This window comes from Macaca nemestrina, chromosome 10 (genome assembly GCF_043159975.1).
Source record: "Macaca nemestrina isolate mMacNem1 chromosome 10, mMacNem.hap1, whole genome shotgun sequence".
Lineage (NCBI taxonomy): Eukaryota > Metazoa > Chordata > Mammalia > Primates > Cercopithecidae > Macaca > Macaca nemestrina.
The window spans coordinates 19,802,312-19,818,418 of record NC_092134.1 but is presented as its reverse complement, the minus strand read 5'-3'; the positions used below and the strand labels follow the sequence as shown (position 1 = coordinate 19,818,418).

The following is a 16,107-nucleotide window of genomic DNA, read 5'->3' as shown; positions in this document are numbered from 1 at the left end:
ACATAAAATAAAATTAGCCCACTTTAAGTATAGAATTAAATGTGTTTGAACAAATGTATGTACAGTCATGAAACCATTTGGTTACATATAAAAAAGGAGTTCTTAGGCCAGATGCAGTGGCTCACGCCTGTAATCCCAGCAGTTTGGGAGGCTGGGGCAGGAGGATCCCTTGAGCCCAGGAGTTTGAGACCAGCCCCGGCAACATAGTGAGACCCTATCTCTACAAAAAAGTACAAAAATCAGCTGGATGTGGTTGTGTTCGCCTCTAGTCCCACCTACTCAGGAGGCTGAGGTGGGAGGACTGCTTGAGCCTGAGAGGTCAAGGCTGTAGAGAGCTGATTCCAGTACTGCACTCCAGCCTGGGTGACAGAGTGAGACCCTGTCTCAAAAACGCAAGTTCTTTACCTCTGGAGATACATGCTGAAATATTTACAGGTGAAATAACATAAAAGAAAAATATAATAGTAATTAAGGGGTAATAATGATACAGGAAGGGGGAGTGGGCACCGATAGGAAGCGAGTTAGACCATGAATCGATTGCTGAAGCTGAAGGGTTTTTGCTTGTTTGTTTTTGAGATGGAGTCTCACTCTGTCACCCAGGCTGGAGTGCAGTGACACAACCTTGGCTCATTGCAGCCTCGGCCTCCCAGGTTCAAGTGATTCTCCTGCCTCAGCCTTCTGAGTAGCTGGGATTACAGGTGTGTGTACCATCACTCCTGGCTAATTTTTGTATTTTAAGTAGAGACATGGTTTTATCATATTGGCCAGGCTGGTCTCGAACTCCTGACCTCAAGTGATCTGCCTGCCTTGGCCTCCCAAAGTCCTGGGATTACAGGTGTGAGCTGCTGTGCCCGGCCAGCTGAAGGTCTTTATACGGTTCTCAATACTTCTGCTACATTTACATTTTCCATGACAAACGTTTGTACAAAGCTTTCCTCCTGAGACATGTCTTTCCTGACTGCTCTCGCTACAGTAGCACCCCATACCCTCTGCAAGTCACTCCTATTTGAAATTCTATGACTTTTCCTAGTGGGAGGTTTTTATGACTCGTGGGTCCCCAAAACTGGAAATGCCTGGCACATGGTAGGTGCTCAACAAGTATTTTCTGACTGATGAATGAATTCTCCCACTCTCTCACTCATTCCTCGCCACATATTGGCCACTTTCTACATCCCCGACACAGCCACACTTATAGAATGAAAGGACTGCAGGCCAAATGTCTTTGACCAGATAGGGAAACTGAGGCCCAGAGAGATGCAGATACTTGACGGGGGTCTCACAGCTCGGCAGCTGGATGGAGTGAAGGGCACCTAAGCCAAGGGCTTGCTCTACCTTCCCCTCTCTTGTCCCGGTTAAGGGAACTCTTGACGGGGACTGCCTGGGTGGTGAACTTCGTGTCCTCCTGCAGGCTATCTACCTGGTCTCCAGAATGGATGGCCCTGTGGCGGAGCGTGCCAAGCAGGAGCCCTTCCACGTGGTCACACCTCTGTTGGAGAGCTGGGCACTGTCCCAGGTGGCTGGCATGCCTATCTTCCTCAAGTGTGAGAATGTGCAGCCCAGTGGCTCCTTCAAGATTCGGGGCATCGGGCATTTCTGCCAGGAGGTGAGGGTTGTGGGCAGAAGGGGAGAAATGAGGTTGTGCAGGAGGGAGGGAAGAGTGAGGGGTGTGGGCTGGGGATGGGTTTGGGCAGGAGGAGAAACATGAACTCGTGCAGATGGGAGGGGAGAGGTGAGGGCAGGGCTGTGGGCAGGATGAGGGGTAAAGGCGTATTGGGAGTGGGATGGGGAGATTCTAACCTCATTCTACATAGGCCTTCATGACAACTGCTTGGGTTAGCCCTTAACCCCATTCCTTCTCTTCCCAGATGGCCAAGAAGGGATGCAGACACCTGGTGTGCTCCTCAGGTGACCCCACCCTTTTTTGTTTCATGGGGGTCCTCAGGGCAGAGGTTGGGGGAGGAGGAGCTGGCTGGAGCAGCAGTAGATGTCCAGGGTTGGTCTCCTCTTAAAGGTACAGCCTCATCAAGGTCATTGATGAGATGACTACTGCGTACATCCCATTCCTAGCCTTCTCCCATAGTTCAGGACTCACGGTGGTAGCAAGTGCCAGAAACCCAATTCATTTAGGTTTAAGCTACAGGCTCTAAGAATGGAAAATTCTTGGGATAAGTGGCTTTCAGGCACAGGGGGATCCAGGAGCTCTCCTCTCTGTCTCTCCTCTGGGCTTTGCGCTCCTGTATATTAGCTTTATTTTTAGGTGGGCCTCATGGTAGCAAGATGGCCACCAGGAATTCCAGCCTTGCATCCTACCACCCTCCGAACCCTAGGGAAAAGGGAGCACCCCTTCTTGATGCCTCGCCTCAATCCTGGAATTGGTCTTTTTTGGCCCTGCTTGGGTGGTGTCTTCATCCTTGAACCAATCATGGGTTGGGGGATTAGGTTCTGATTGGCTCAGCCTAGATCATGTGTCCCCCTCTCCAGTGGAGGAAGGAGTCAATGGGGCATATAAATGTTGGGGAGGAGTGACTCTGAAGGGATATGGAGGGGGAGGGAAAGGCATGTTAAAGGCCAATGCAGCTCTGCTCACTGCCCCTTTCCTCCTTTCTGCACAGGAGGTAACGCAGGCATCGCTGCTGCCTATGCTGCTAGGAAGCTGGGCATCCCTGCCACCATCGTGCTCCCCGAGAGCACCTCCCTGCAGGTGGTGCAGAGACTGCAGGGGGAGGGGGCCGAGGTTCAGCTGACTGGAAAGGTAAGGGCCCCGAGAAGGGGAAAACCATCTGGAGTGGGCTGCTCTCCTTCACCCCACCCCACCCCTGTCTCCTTTTCCTTTCGATGAGCTGTGGCTGGGGCCCAGTCCTCTCTCAGGATAGCTGAGCTGAGGGGGGAATGAGGTGGGATGGGTGTGGAGGGCTGGGACCTCCCAACTTTCCTCTGCCCACCCTGAGAATACCCTCCATGTGTGAACCAAGAAAAATGGGAAGCTGGCGATGGACAGGAGACTGTCTGTCTCCTTACATCCTTACCAGCACCTGGTATTATCCACTTTTAACATTTTTGCTGTTAGATAAGACAAGAAGTATCAAGATGATGGCAGCATCAGTTTTCATTCTGAGACCACCCCAATAGAAATGGTATCCTCTGAGAAAGATATCACTGGTTCCCTTTGTTCCCAAAGAAATAGAGACACAGATACAAAATCTTTCTTCTGGGAAGAAGGAAAAAAATCATTCAAATAATGGAAAACAGATTTTTAAACATCCTGAAATTAAAACTAAAAGCCAAACTATGGTACCCTAAAGCTGGTCCCAAATACTTCCTGTATATAGTTTCTTCCCTTTCTTCTGTCCTTCCTTCCCTCCCTCCCTTTTTCTTTCCTTCCTTCATTATTTCCCTCCCTCCTTCCCTCTTTCCCTCCCTCCCTCCCTTCCTTCCTTCCTTCCTTCCTTCCTTCCTTCCTTCCTTCCTTCCTTCCTTCCTTCCTTCCTTCTCTCCCTCCCTCCTTTCTTTTTCTCCTTCCTTCCTTCCATTTCTTCATCCATCTAACCATCCTTCCATACATCACCCTTTCTCCCTTCTCTCTCCCTTCTTTCCATCCATCCATCCATCCATCCATCCATCCATCCATCCATCCGATATTCATTGAGCACATATTCAGTGCCTGCTATGTTAGACATTCTAGAAACACAGAGATAATAAGACATGGTCTTTACACTCATAAATTTCAGAGTATTATGAGGAGATACACAGGTAACCAGATGATGGTAACAAAGTGTGAAAAGTGTTGCCACGGGGGAAGCACAGGGCACCAAGGAAGTCAGAGAGAAGGCATGTTGTTTGAGTCAGCTATTGTTGCTTGGTAATGCTGCATAACAAACAGCCCCCAAATAGCAGCAGCTTATGAGAACATTGCTTCTCATGCTTTGGGTCTGTGGGAGGGTTAGGGTGGTTCTGCTTCAGAATGTGGGGAAGGAGTAAGGTCTGCAGATGTCCCCTATGTCTTCCCCAGCCAGTGGCCACCGGGCACACATTCTTCTCAAGGGCAGTGACAAGAGGGGTGAGAAGAAACACGTGATGCCTCTTAAGACCTCAACTGAGAACTATTACACTGTCAGTTCTGCCACATGCTGTTGGCCAGACAGCTGAGACCAACATCAGTGGGGAGGGGACATGTGCTCCAACCACTCTAGTGAGAAGAACAGCAAAGCCACATGTCAAAAATAAAATAAATAAATAAATAAATAGAGAGATAAAAAATCTGGGCACTGTGTTGTGCACCTGTAGTCTCAGCTACTCAGGAGGCTGAGTTGGGAGGATCACTTGAGCCCAAGAATTTGAGGCCAGCCTGGGCGACATAGTAAGAACATGTCTCTAAAAACAGTAACAAGCCACATGGCAAGGTGTGGGTGTATGATTCTAATAGAGGGAGGGAGTGGAGAATTGGGCAGTGGTCAAACCAATGGGCTATGCCTTAGATTTGGTGAAAGGATCCAGGAAAAGCTCCTGACGAGGTTCCCCAGGGTTGGGTATTGAAGGAGAAATCTGAGTCCGCACAGTGGAGAAAAGGGAGGGAATGATCTGAGTGTGAACGGAGGAAAGGGCGTGGGTGAAGGCGTGGCGTGGATGAGCACACGCATTCCGGCTGAGCCCAGCATGGGGCGGGAGATGGTGAAAGGTGAGGCTGAAGACAGAAGAGTTGCTCCATCAGGCAGGGTGGCTTGGAGGTGAAGCTAATGTGTTTCCATCTGAGGGCACTAGGGAAGCATGAAAGGAGTTTGAGCAGGGGAGGGACCTGGTTGGATTGTCACTCTGCCCGCTCTGGGGCAACGCAGGAGAGGACCCCGAGAGGAGGCTGCTTGGGGCTCTACAGGTGAGAGATGTCAAGCACTACACAGGCGTGAATCTATTTTTTTCTTTAGTTTTAATTTCAGATTCAGGGATACATGTGCAGGTTTGTTACATGGGTATATTTCATGATGCAGAGGTTTGGGCTTCTAATGATTCTGTCGTCCAAGTAGTGAACATAGTACCTGACAGGTATCTTTTTTTTTTTTTAGACAGTCTTACTCTGTCGCACAGTGGCACATCTTGGCTTATTGCAACCTCCGCCTCCCAGGTTCAAGCAATTCTCCTGCCTCGGCTTCCCAAGTAGCTGGGATCCCAGGCACCCACCACCACACCCCCAGCTAATTTTTTTTTCTTTTTTTTTTTTTTTTGAGACGGAGTCTCGCTCTGTTACCCAGGCTGGAGTGCAGTGGCACCATCTCGGCTCACTGCAACCTCTGCCACCCGGGTTCAAGTGTTCCCCTGCCTCAGCCTCCTGAGTAGCTGAGTAGCTGGGTGCACACCACCACGCCTGGCTAATTTTTCATAGAGACGGGATTTCACCATGTTGGCCAGGCTGGTCTTGATCTCCTGACCTCATGATCTGCCCGCCTTGGTCTCCCAAAGTGCTGCGATTACAGGCGTGAGCCACTGTGCCCGGCTGACAGGTATTTTTTAACCTCTGCCGCTCTCCCTGTCTCCCCACTTTTGGAGGCCCCAGTGTCTATGTGCCCATGTGTACCCAGTGTTTAACTCCCAGTTATAAGTGAGAATATGCAGTGTTTGCTTTTCCGTTCCTAAGTTAATTCTCTTAGAATAATGGCCACCAGCTGCATCCATGTTGCTGCAAAGGACGTGATCTTCTTCTCTTTTATGGTTGGATAGTATTCCATGATGTATATGCACCACATTTTCTGTATCCAGTCCACCATTGATGGGCACCTGGGTTGATTCCACGTCTTTGCTGTTGTGAATACTGTTGTGATGAACATACAAATGCAGATCTTTTTGGTAAAATTGTTTATTTTCCTTTGGGTAGATACTCAGTAATGGGATTACTGGATCAAATGGTAATTCTATTTTTAGTTATTTGAGAAATCTCCAAACTGCTTCCTACAGGAGCTGAACTAATATGCATTCGCATCAACAGTGTATTTTTGTTTCAGTAACTCAGGGGAATGAGACTCCTCTCTTCAGCCAGATGGGAAATTCCTCGCGGTCAGAGACCATTTCCTGGCTTCTGTCCTGCTGAAGAGTCCCCATGCCTAGAAGTGGGCACAGAGTGGGCACTGCAGAGGCCCTGAGGATGAGCAGGGGCTATTTCTGCCCCTTGTGACCCTCCCCCCCTCCCTTGGGAGAGGAGGCCATTGTCTATCATTTAGTTTCTGTATCTGGTTCCTGCTGAGATCAGGGGGCATGGGGTCCCTCTGAAATGCTGTCTTAGTTTGGGATCTCCCAAAAGCGGGCCCTGAGATGAGGACTAGGGTGCGTGTGGTTTATTTGGGAGGTGATTGCAGGAAGCATTGGTAGGGAGTGTAGAAATGAGTCAGGGAAGGGAAGAAAGCCTGTCAATGGTGTGTGAATGAGCAGGGGACGTGGATCTCCGCCACAGAGGCCAAGCCAGTGAGAAGAGAAAACTCACTCTGCTGTGGTTGGCTTGGATCCATCATGGTCAGCGCTGGCCCTGTGCGCCATCTCTCTGGCTGCTTGAACTCAACTAGCAGGCCATCAGCTGGGCCATTGCTGGTTTTCACGGACACACTCTATGGTGACCAGGTTGCTGTCTGGGGTTTGATTTTAGGGGGCTTCTCTCCTACTGGTTGGCTAGAAGTGGGCACATGTGGCTGACTTTGGAGCTGACCCGCTCCTAGCCTCCCTGGCTGGCCTGGCCTGGTTTTCATAGGGTGCCAGTAGGACAGGTCCCTTTGGTATTGCGGAAAGCGTATGGCATCTGTTTGTCCACCTGGAAGTACTTGTCCAGTTCTCAGGAGGCCTCTGGGCCCGCACCAGGTCTGGTCTCATCTGCAGGGGTGTCCCCAGACTACTGGATCCTGGGGCCACCAAGGAGAGCCTGGGCCTCTGCTCCGGCCTCCATAGCAGTCCCACTCCCAGATCTTCTGAGGGTCCTTGGTTTCTCTGTAGGTCTGGGACGAGGCCAATCTGAGGGCACAAGAGTTGGCCAAGAGGGACGGCTGGGTGAATGTCTCCCCGTTTGACCACCCCCTAATATGGTAAGGCTGACGCCCCTCTCCCCAGGAGTCCAGAGCTGGGAGACCCTCACTGAGTTAGGGTCCTCCCATTGGGCAGAAGGGGAAACTGAGGCCCAGAGGGGAGAAGAGGCTTCAAAGCCGGGCAGACATGGGTTCGGATCCCACTTCTGCCCCCTTGGGAATTGTGGGACTTTGTGCAAAGCACCCCAGATCCTGTGCCTCAGTTTCTATGTGTGTAAAATGGAAGTGATAGTACCAAGTCTCCTTTACTGAATATGTGCTTTGGGACTAGGCACCAGGCTAATGGCTCCTCCTGCACTGTTCCGTTTACCCTCCCCAAAGCCCTACAGGTGGGTGCTATTATCCCCATTTCATAGGTGAGGAAACTGAGGCACGTTGAGGTCAAACAACTTGCCCAAGATCACACAGCTAAGTATGTGGCAGAGACTCAGGGCTGCAGTGCCAGAGCTGCAGTCAGGCTGGTGCCAAGTGATATACTTGTCCGCTCTTAACCACACATTGCCATTGCCTCTTTGCAAAGCTGGGGAGGGAGCTAAATGGGGTAATGTCCTAGAAAGGGCCTGGGAGGTTGATGGAGATGGGAGGGGATGAGCAAACAAATCCGTAATAAAGAAAATGAACAAGGCCAGGTGCAGTGGCTCATGCCTGTAATCCTAGCACTTCGGGAGCCGAGACGGGTGGATCACCTGAGGTCAGGAGTTTAAGGCCAGCCTGGCCAACATGGCAAAACCCTATCTCTACTAAAAAGACAAAAATTATCTGGGCATGGTGGTGCGCGCCTGTAGTCCCGGCTACTCAGGAGGCTGAGGCAGGAGAATCGCTTGAATCGGGGAAGTAGAGGTTGCAGTGAGCTGAGATCACGCCACTGCACTCCAGCCTGGGTGACAGAGCGAGACTCTATCCAAAAAAATAAAAATAAAGAGAATGAATGAAGCTGGGCGAAGTAACTGTTGCAGGACTTCCTCTCCCCTTACTGCAGATGGGATGGGGATGGTGGGGAGGGGTTTATGTATATGTGGGAGCAGGGAACCCACCCCTGGTAAATCCCCCCACCCCAGGAGCCACTGGGGCTGGGGTCCTCCCTTACTCTGCTCCTCCCTCTCACCTCCTCTCCCCAGGAAAGGCCACGCCAGCCTAGTGCAGGAGCTGAAGGCAGTGCTGAGGACCCCACCAGGTGCCCTGGTGCTGGCAGTTGGGGGTGGGGGGCTCCTGGCTGGGGTGGTGGCTGGCCTGCTGGAGGTGGGCTGGCAGCATGTACCCATCATTGCCATGGAGACCCATGGGGCACACTGCTTCAATGCGGCCGTCATGGCCGGCAAGCTGGTCACACTTCCAGACATCACCAGGTGGGTAAGGGCTGGGGACATTTGTAGGGGCTGGAGGGTGGGGGTACCACTGCCCTAGGGCTTTCCAGTCCCAGCCAGTGGAGACAGGGGGCACCCAAAAGGCTGTCCTTGGTCCTGGGACTCCAACCACAGTAAAGTGGACCTGAGTTAGAAGGCAGTGCTGAAAAAGGAGATGAAGAATATGATTCATTTAAACCTAATCAATTCATAAAACAAGCTTTCATTGACTTATCATTACAAAAGCAACCCATGTGCATTGCAAATAAGTTTGAAAATGTAGGCTAGGCACCATGGCTCATGCTTGTAATCCCAGCACTTTGGGAGGCCGAGGCAGGCGGATCACTTGAGGTCAGGAGTTTGAGACCAGCCTGGCCAACATATAGTGAAACCTTGTCTCTACTAAAAAAATACAAACATTACCTGGGCATGGTGGTGCACACCTGTAGTCCTAGCTACTTGGGAGACTGAGACGGAAGGTTCACTTGAGCCCAGGAGTTTGAGGCTGTAGTGTGCTGTGATCGTCCCTGTGAATAGCCATTGCACTCCAGCCTGGGAAACTTAGCAAGAACCTGTCCTCCCCGATACCCTCCAAAGCCAATAAATTTTAAGAAGAACGTGATCATTGAATTTAGGACCCACCCTAATCCAGTACGATTTCACCTTAATTTAACTAATTACATCTGCAAAGACTCTATTTCCAAGTAATGCACATTTTGTGCAATTTTTTTTTTTTTTTGACATGGAGTCTCACTCTGTTTCCCAGGCTAGAGTGCAATGGGGCAATCTCAGCTCACTGCAACCTCTACCTCCTGGGTTCAAGTGATTCTCCTGTCTCAGCCTCCCAAGCAGTTGGGATTATTGGTATGCGCTACCATGCCCAGCTAATTTTGTATTTTTAGTAGACCATGTTGGTCAGGCTGGTCTCGAATTCCTGACCTCGTGATGTATCCGCCTTGGCCTCCCAAAGTGTTGGGATTACAGGCGTGAGCCACTGCGCCCGGCCTGGTTGTGCATTTCGGAAGGAGGCATGATTCAACCCAGTACGGATACAGTCTCTGCCCAGATTTTGTTAAACACTCATTGGATACTGGGACTTAGGATGTAATGGGATATTATAGCAAGGTGTGTAAGATCAAGACAGTCTTAAGTCAGGTTCCTTAAGCATCTATTGTGTACAAGGTTCTAGGTGGCCAATTGGAAAAACCTCAAGGGGATGATACCTGGACACGAGTCTCCTTCTCTTCTTTCTGGTACCATCTCCACTCTTTCCTGGCCTGGCCTGCATCCACCTTCCAGCATTGCTGTGCTATCTTTGCCTGGAAATTCTTTCTTTTTTTTTTTTAACATTTTTTTTTTGTAGAGATAGGGTATTGCTGTGTTGCCCAGGCTGGTCTAGAACTCCTGGGCTCAAGTGATCCTCCCACCTCAGCCTCTCAAAGGGCTGAGATTACAGGCCTGAGCTACTGTGCCCGGCCTCCCTGGAAATCCTTTGTACCGTCTTACTTCTAAGCCATTGCTCGTCCTGACCCTGCCACCTGGAATGCCAGCCCTGTTCACCCTGAGGAAATCCTTAGACAGCTTGGGCAGCTGTATCCATCTGGAAGACCCTCAGGGCACCCTGTGTGTGTCTGTGTCACTCTTCTGCTGTGTCCTGGTTTGGGCTACTGGCTGGGGTGGAGGAGCTAGAGGGTAAGGACTGGCTGATTTAGCTCTGAGTCCCTGATACCCATCCCAGAGACTGGCACAGCAGAAGCACTAAGGGAAGTTCCTGGAGTGTGATTTCTGTAGATGACACCAACATCCATCCAGGTGCTCTGACTGGGCACCTGGGTGTCATATGGGCTCCCCTTGCCCCATTGAGTTCCATCCATCCTATCTCTAGAATTCAGTTCTCTCCCAGCTTTTGTTTCCCTGAATGGGTGTAACAGCTCTCCCCAACCCCTGCGCCACCCTTGTTGCCTTTAAAAAAAAAGGATAACATCTTTATTGAGATCTAGTTCATATGCCATTCAGTTTACTTATTTAAAGTGTACGATTCCGGCTGGGTGCAGCGGCTCACACTTGTAATCCCAGCACTTTGAGAGGCTGAGGTGGGCGGATCACTTGAATTCAGGAGTTCGAGACCAGCCTGGTCAACATGGCAAAACCCCATCTCTGCTAAAAAACACAAAAACTAGCCAGGCATGGTGGCAGGCGCCTGTAGTCCCAGCTACTCAGGAGGCTGAGGCAGGAGAATTGCTTGAACTCAGGAGGTGGAGGTTGCAGTGGGCTGAGATCGCGCCACTATACTCCAGCCTGGGTGACAGAGTAAGACCCTGTCTCAAAAATAAATAAATAAATAAATAAATAAATAAGTAAATAAATAATAAAGTGTACTAGTCAATGGTTTTAGCAGATTCACAGAGTTATGCAACCATCATCATGATCAATTTTAGAACATTTTCATCACCTTCAAAAGAAACTTCATACCCTTTGGCCATCACCCACCATGTCCCTTATTCCCCCACCCCAGCCCTAGGCAATTACTATTTTACTTTCTGTCTCCACGGATTTGCCTATTATGTACATTTCCTTTCTTTCTCTTTCTCCCTTTCTTTCTTTCTTTCTTTCTTTCTTTCCTTCCTTCCTTCCCTCCCTCCCTCCCTCCCTCCCTCCCTCCCTCCTTCCCTCCTTCCCTCCTTCCCTCCTTCCCTCCTTCCTTCCTTCGTTCCTTCGTTCCTTCGTTCCTTCGTTCCTTCTTTCTTTTTTCTTGACAGTCTGGCTGTGTTGCCCAGGCTAGAGTGCAGTGGCGTGATCTCGGCTCACTGCAGCCTCTGCCTCCCGGGTCCAAAGGGCTCGGATTACAGGCATGAGCCACTGCGCCCGGCCTACCTGGAAATCCTTTGTACTGTCTTATGTCTGAGCTGTTGCTTGTCCTGCCCCTGCCACCTGGAATGCCAGCCCTGCTTACCCTGAGGAAATCCTCTTACACTGGCTGGGCATCTCTTTTAGTAGAGATGGGGTTTTGCTGTGTTGGTAAGGATGGTCTTGAACTCCTGACTTCAGGAGATCTGTCTGCCTCGGCCTCCCAAAGTGTTGGGATTACAGGTGTGAGCCACCGCGCCCGAGCCTACCCTGGATGTTTCACTTGAATGGAATCATATACTACGTGGTCTTTTGTGTCTGACTTCTTTCACTTAGCATCATATTTTCAAGGTTCATCCACATTGTAGCGTGTGTCCGTGTTTCATTCCTTTTTATGGCCAAATATTATTTTACTGTATGAATAGATCACACTTTGTTTATCCAAACATTTGGATCCTTTCCACTTTTTGGCTATTCATTATTGTGAATAGTGCTGTTATGAACATCCATTTACAACTTTTTGTGGATGTATGTTTTCGTTTCTCTTGGGTCTATGCCTAGGAAGGAAATCGTTGATACCTTTGTTACCTTTGAGTCCTTTGCTCTGCCCCCAGCGGAAAGTGTGTCCTTCCTCCATTGCTAATCCACAGAACCCTTTTCTTCCTCCACGTAAACCCATCGATGCCTCTCCCAAGCTCTCAGGCTAAAATGCGGACCGCTCCCCACTCCACCCCAGCCACCGGCCTGTCCTCCAGTCCCTTGAGTGGGTAATGTTTTTCCCACCTCTGAGCCTTTGGACAGGCTGTTTCCTCTTCATAGCACACTGTTCCCCCTGTCCCACTCTTCTTGAGCTCCTGGCCTCAGGTGAGCCTCCCACCTGGGCGTCCCAAAGTGTTGGGATTACAGGCGTGAGCCACCACCCCCAGCCACCATCCTACTCTTCTATGGGCTGGTTTATCCTTGTCTCTCACATCTCAGACCCTCTCCACAACACTCCCCTTGGGGAGATGCCCCTTCTGATGTTCTCCTTCATACTAACTTACCACAACGTGCATTTATTGACTGGTTCTTGTGTTTGCTTATTCATCACCATCTCTCCCACAAGTCTGTGCTCTTAAATAACCACAGTAGCAATAATAGTAACTGCAACTAACACTTCCGTCAAATTCACTAAGCATCAGCCTTGTTCTAAGCACTTTAAATATTTTAACTCACTTGGCCGGCTGCAGTGGCTCAGTCTGTAATCTCAGCACTTTGGGAGGCTCAGGTGGATGGATCACCTGAGGTCAGGAGTTCGAGACAAGCCTGGCCAACATAGTGAAACCCAATCTCTACTAAAAATAAAAAATTAGCCAGACATGGTGGTGTGCACCTTAATCCTAGCTACTCAGAAGCTTGAGGCAGGAGAATCACTTGAACCCAGAAGGCAAAGGTTGCAGTGAGCCAAGATGGCACCACTGCACTCCAGCCTGGGCCACAGAGCAAGACCCTGTCTCAAAAAAAAAATGTATCGATTTAGGTGGGGCACAGTGGCTCATGCCTGTAATCCCAGCACTTTGGGAGGCCAAGGCAAAAGGATCACTTGAGCTCAGGAATTCAAGACCAACCTGGGCAATATAGCCAGAGACCCTGACACTACTAAAAATAAAATTTAAAAGAAAAAAATGTATTTATAGTATAGATGTGATATTAATGAATAACATAGAAAAGAATCCCTTTCTATGCTTGGCTTTCTGGGGTCTCTGGAAGGAATGGCTCAATCATGGCTGCAGAGTCAGAGGCACTGATGCACATTCAGTGTTACTCATTCAATGGACACATGATTTTTTTTTTTTTTTTTTGAGGCGGAGTTTCGCTCTTGTTGCCCAGGCTGGAGTGCAATGGCATGATCTCAGCTCACTGCAACCTACGCCTCCCGGGTTCAAGTGATTCTCCTGCCTCAGCCTCCTGAGTAGCTGGGATTACAGGCATGCGTCACCACCCCAGCTGGTTTTTTGTATTTTTAGTAGAGACGGGGTTTCTCCATGTTGGTCAGGCTGGTCTTGAACTCCCGATCTCAGGTGATCTGCCCGCCTCGGCCTCCCAAAGTGCTGGAATTACAGACGTGAGCCACTGTGCCCAGCAGGGACGCATGATTTTTGAGCACCTCCTCTGTGACTTATAATGCTGAGCTCCAATCAACCCATTGCAGGATAGGAGGGGGTGGCTGGGGCTGGGGAGAAACCTGATTCACCAGCTCTTCCCTGAGCCCCTGGTCTCCCTGCCCCACCCTGCTCTATCCTGCAGCGTGGCCAAGAGCCTGGGTGCCAAGACGGTGGCCGCTCGGGCCCTGGAGTGCATGCGTGTGTGCGAGATCCACTCTGAAGTGGTGGAGGACGCCGAGGCTGTGAGCGCTGTGCAGCAGTTTCTGGGTGAGTGAGCCCTGTCCTCCACCTGGGCTCAGAGACCCACGAAGTCCCTGCATCCTCTAGCAAGAGTGTATTCTCTCTTATCTGTATCCTCAGCACCAGGCACTGGCTAGGTGTGCAGTTACTGTGCACTAAGTACACGTCGAGTAGATGGAAGGGGGTGAGGGTAAAGAAGGAGTGTGTCCTGTTGATTCTAGCCCCCAGACTTTTGTACATGCTGCTCCTCTCTCTGGCTGTCCCTGCTCCCTATTGGTTTGATGTGACTGAGAGCTATCAGCCATCACGGCACCTCCTCCAAGAAGCCTCCCCTGATCACCCACCCCACCCTGCCTGGGTTGGGGACCTCCAATGTACCACTCCCTGTATTCATAACCTCCTGGTTCTTATCTCTCTACATCACAGATTGTGAGCCCCATGAGGGCTGGTGTGTCTTAGTCACTGATGTGTCCCTAGGGCCTTCCTGGCATAGGGCATGGCAGGTAGTAGGCACTCAATAGATGCTTGTTGATTGAAGGGATGAATGTATGAGTGAATGGAAAGGTGGATAATGGATAGATGGACAGTGGATGGATGGACGGATGGATAATGAAGTGATGGATTGATGAATGGTATAGAAATGAATGGATGGATAGACACATTGATTAATGAACGTGTTGATGGATGGACATACAGTCAAATGATGGATAGGGGAATGGATGGATGGCTGTAAATGGGTGGATGGATGGATATGTTGATGGATATGTACACTGATGGATGGACAGATAGATAGTCTAATGATGGATAGAGGAATGGATGGATGGATAGAGAGATAAAAGGTGGATGGGTGGAGGGATAGGAGGCCAGGCTGATGGATGGGGAGAGCGTGAGACAAGTGATGGATTGCCAGCAGAGCAGATGAATGGCTGACTGGCTGGAGAGATGGCTGCAAGGATCTGCAGTGCCCAGGGCCTGCTGAGCACCAAGTGGTTCTTCTTCCCTTTCCCTCTTCTCTCCATTCCCCTGATCCTGGCAGATGATGAGCGTATGCTGGTGGAGCCTGCCTGTGGGGCAGCCTTAGCAGCCATCTACTCAGGCCTCCTGGGGAGGCTCCAGGCCAAGGGCTGCCTGCCGCCTTCCCTGACTTCAGTTGTGGTCATTGTGTGTGGAGGTAACAACATCAACAGCCGAGAGCTGCAGGTTCTGAAAACCCACCTGGGCCAGGTGTGAGGGGTCCCAGCCTGGCCCCAAAGACCCCTGAGAGGCCCATGGACACTCCCGTGGCTTGATGAGGAGGGCTCAGTGCTGGTGGATGGCAGTGGAAGCTGCCCTGTGCAACTGTGCTGGCTGCCTCCTGAAGGAAGCCCTCCAGGACTGCTCCTTTTGACTCTCGGACAACTCCAGCCAATAAACACTTTCTGAGTTGAGTTTGTGACTGCTATGAATCCTATCTTTCCATGTCAATGAGCTCACAGGAGACACACAACAGTCCTGTTGCCACTTCTGTAATAAAGTGACTCCAAGTCCCATCTTAGGCAACAAAGCCAAGACTTGAAAACCTCAGTCTCTAAAGGAATTCAACCATTCTGAGATCTTAAATGGGCTTCCTTTACCTAGCGGAGCAGCCCAGGTTGACCAGGTCAGGAAGGAGAGGGAGACGTTCTATCACTTCTCAGGCCTAGGCAGGAGAGGAAAATAACACCAGTCTTCATCCAGTGCTTGTTATATACCAGAAACTCTGCTAAGAACTTTCTATTCATTGTCTTCTTTAACATTCACAAAGGTACTAGGAAGTAAAACCATTATCACCATCCCCATTTTACACATGTGGAAACTGAGGCTCGGAAAGTTTACATAACTTGCCCAAGATCACATATCTAGGATATGTGATCACTTGTCTCACTCTCCATCCATCAACCTGATCACCTATCCCTCCAACTATCCATCTTTTATCTCTCTATCCATCCATCCATCCATTCATGTACCCGTTATTAGACTGTCTGTCCATCCATCAGTGTATCAATCCATCCATTCATCCATCCCTAATCCATTCATCCATAATCCATCCATCCATTCATTCATAAGACATCTACCCATCCATCCATCAATTCCTCTATCATTAGACTGTCTGTCTGTCTATCCATCGGTGTATCAATCCATCCATTCATCCATCCATAATCCATTCATCCATAATTCATCCATCCATTCATTCACAAGCCATCCACCCATCCATCCATCAATTCCTCTATCATTAGACTGTCTATCCATCAGTGTATCCATCCATCCACATATCCATCCATCCATCCATCCATCCATTCCTCTATCCATCATTAGACTGTCTGTCCATCCATCAGTATGTCCATCCATTCACATATCCATCCATTAGTCTATAGTCCATCCACCCATCCATTCATTCATCCATCCATTTCTCTATCCATCAATAGACTGTCTTTCTCTCCATCCATCAGTGTATCCATC

At 49.8% G+C, this 16,107-nt stretch overlaps 1 protein-coding gene across 1 annotated transcript in view; it reads left to right on the top strand.

The window, feature by feature from the left end:
• The window catches only part of LOC105493369 (serine dehydratase like), a 19,629-nt gene extending 4,573 nt beyond the window's left edge, over positions 1–15,056 (top strand). Inside the window, exons 2-8 of the mRNA XM_011760943.2 lie at positions 1,409–1,603; positions 1,866–1,905; positions 2,613–2,752; positions 6,967–7,055; positions 8,174–8,401; positions 13,532–13,656; positions 14,666–15,056. Of these exons, the coding sequence (XP_011759245.2) occupies positions 1,430–1,603; positions 1,866–1,905; positions 2,613–2,752; positions 6,967–7,055; positions 8,174–8,401; positions 13,532–13,656; positions 14,666–14,859 (990 nt within the window). The 5' untranslated portion in view covers positions 1,409–1,429 and the 3' untranslated portion in view covers positions 14,860–15,056. The remainder of the gene's footprint in view (positions 1–1,408; positions 1,604–1,865; positions 1,906–2,612; positions 2,753–6,966; positions 7,056–8,173; positions 8,402–13,531; positions 13,657–14,665) is intronic.
• The last annotated feature ends 1,051 nt before the right edge of the window (positions 15,057–16,107 follow it).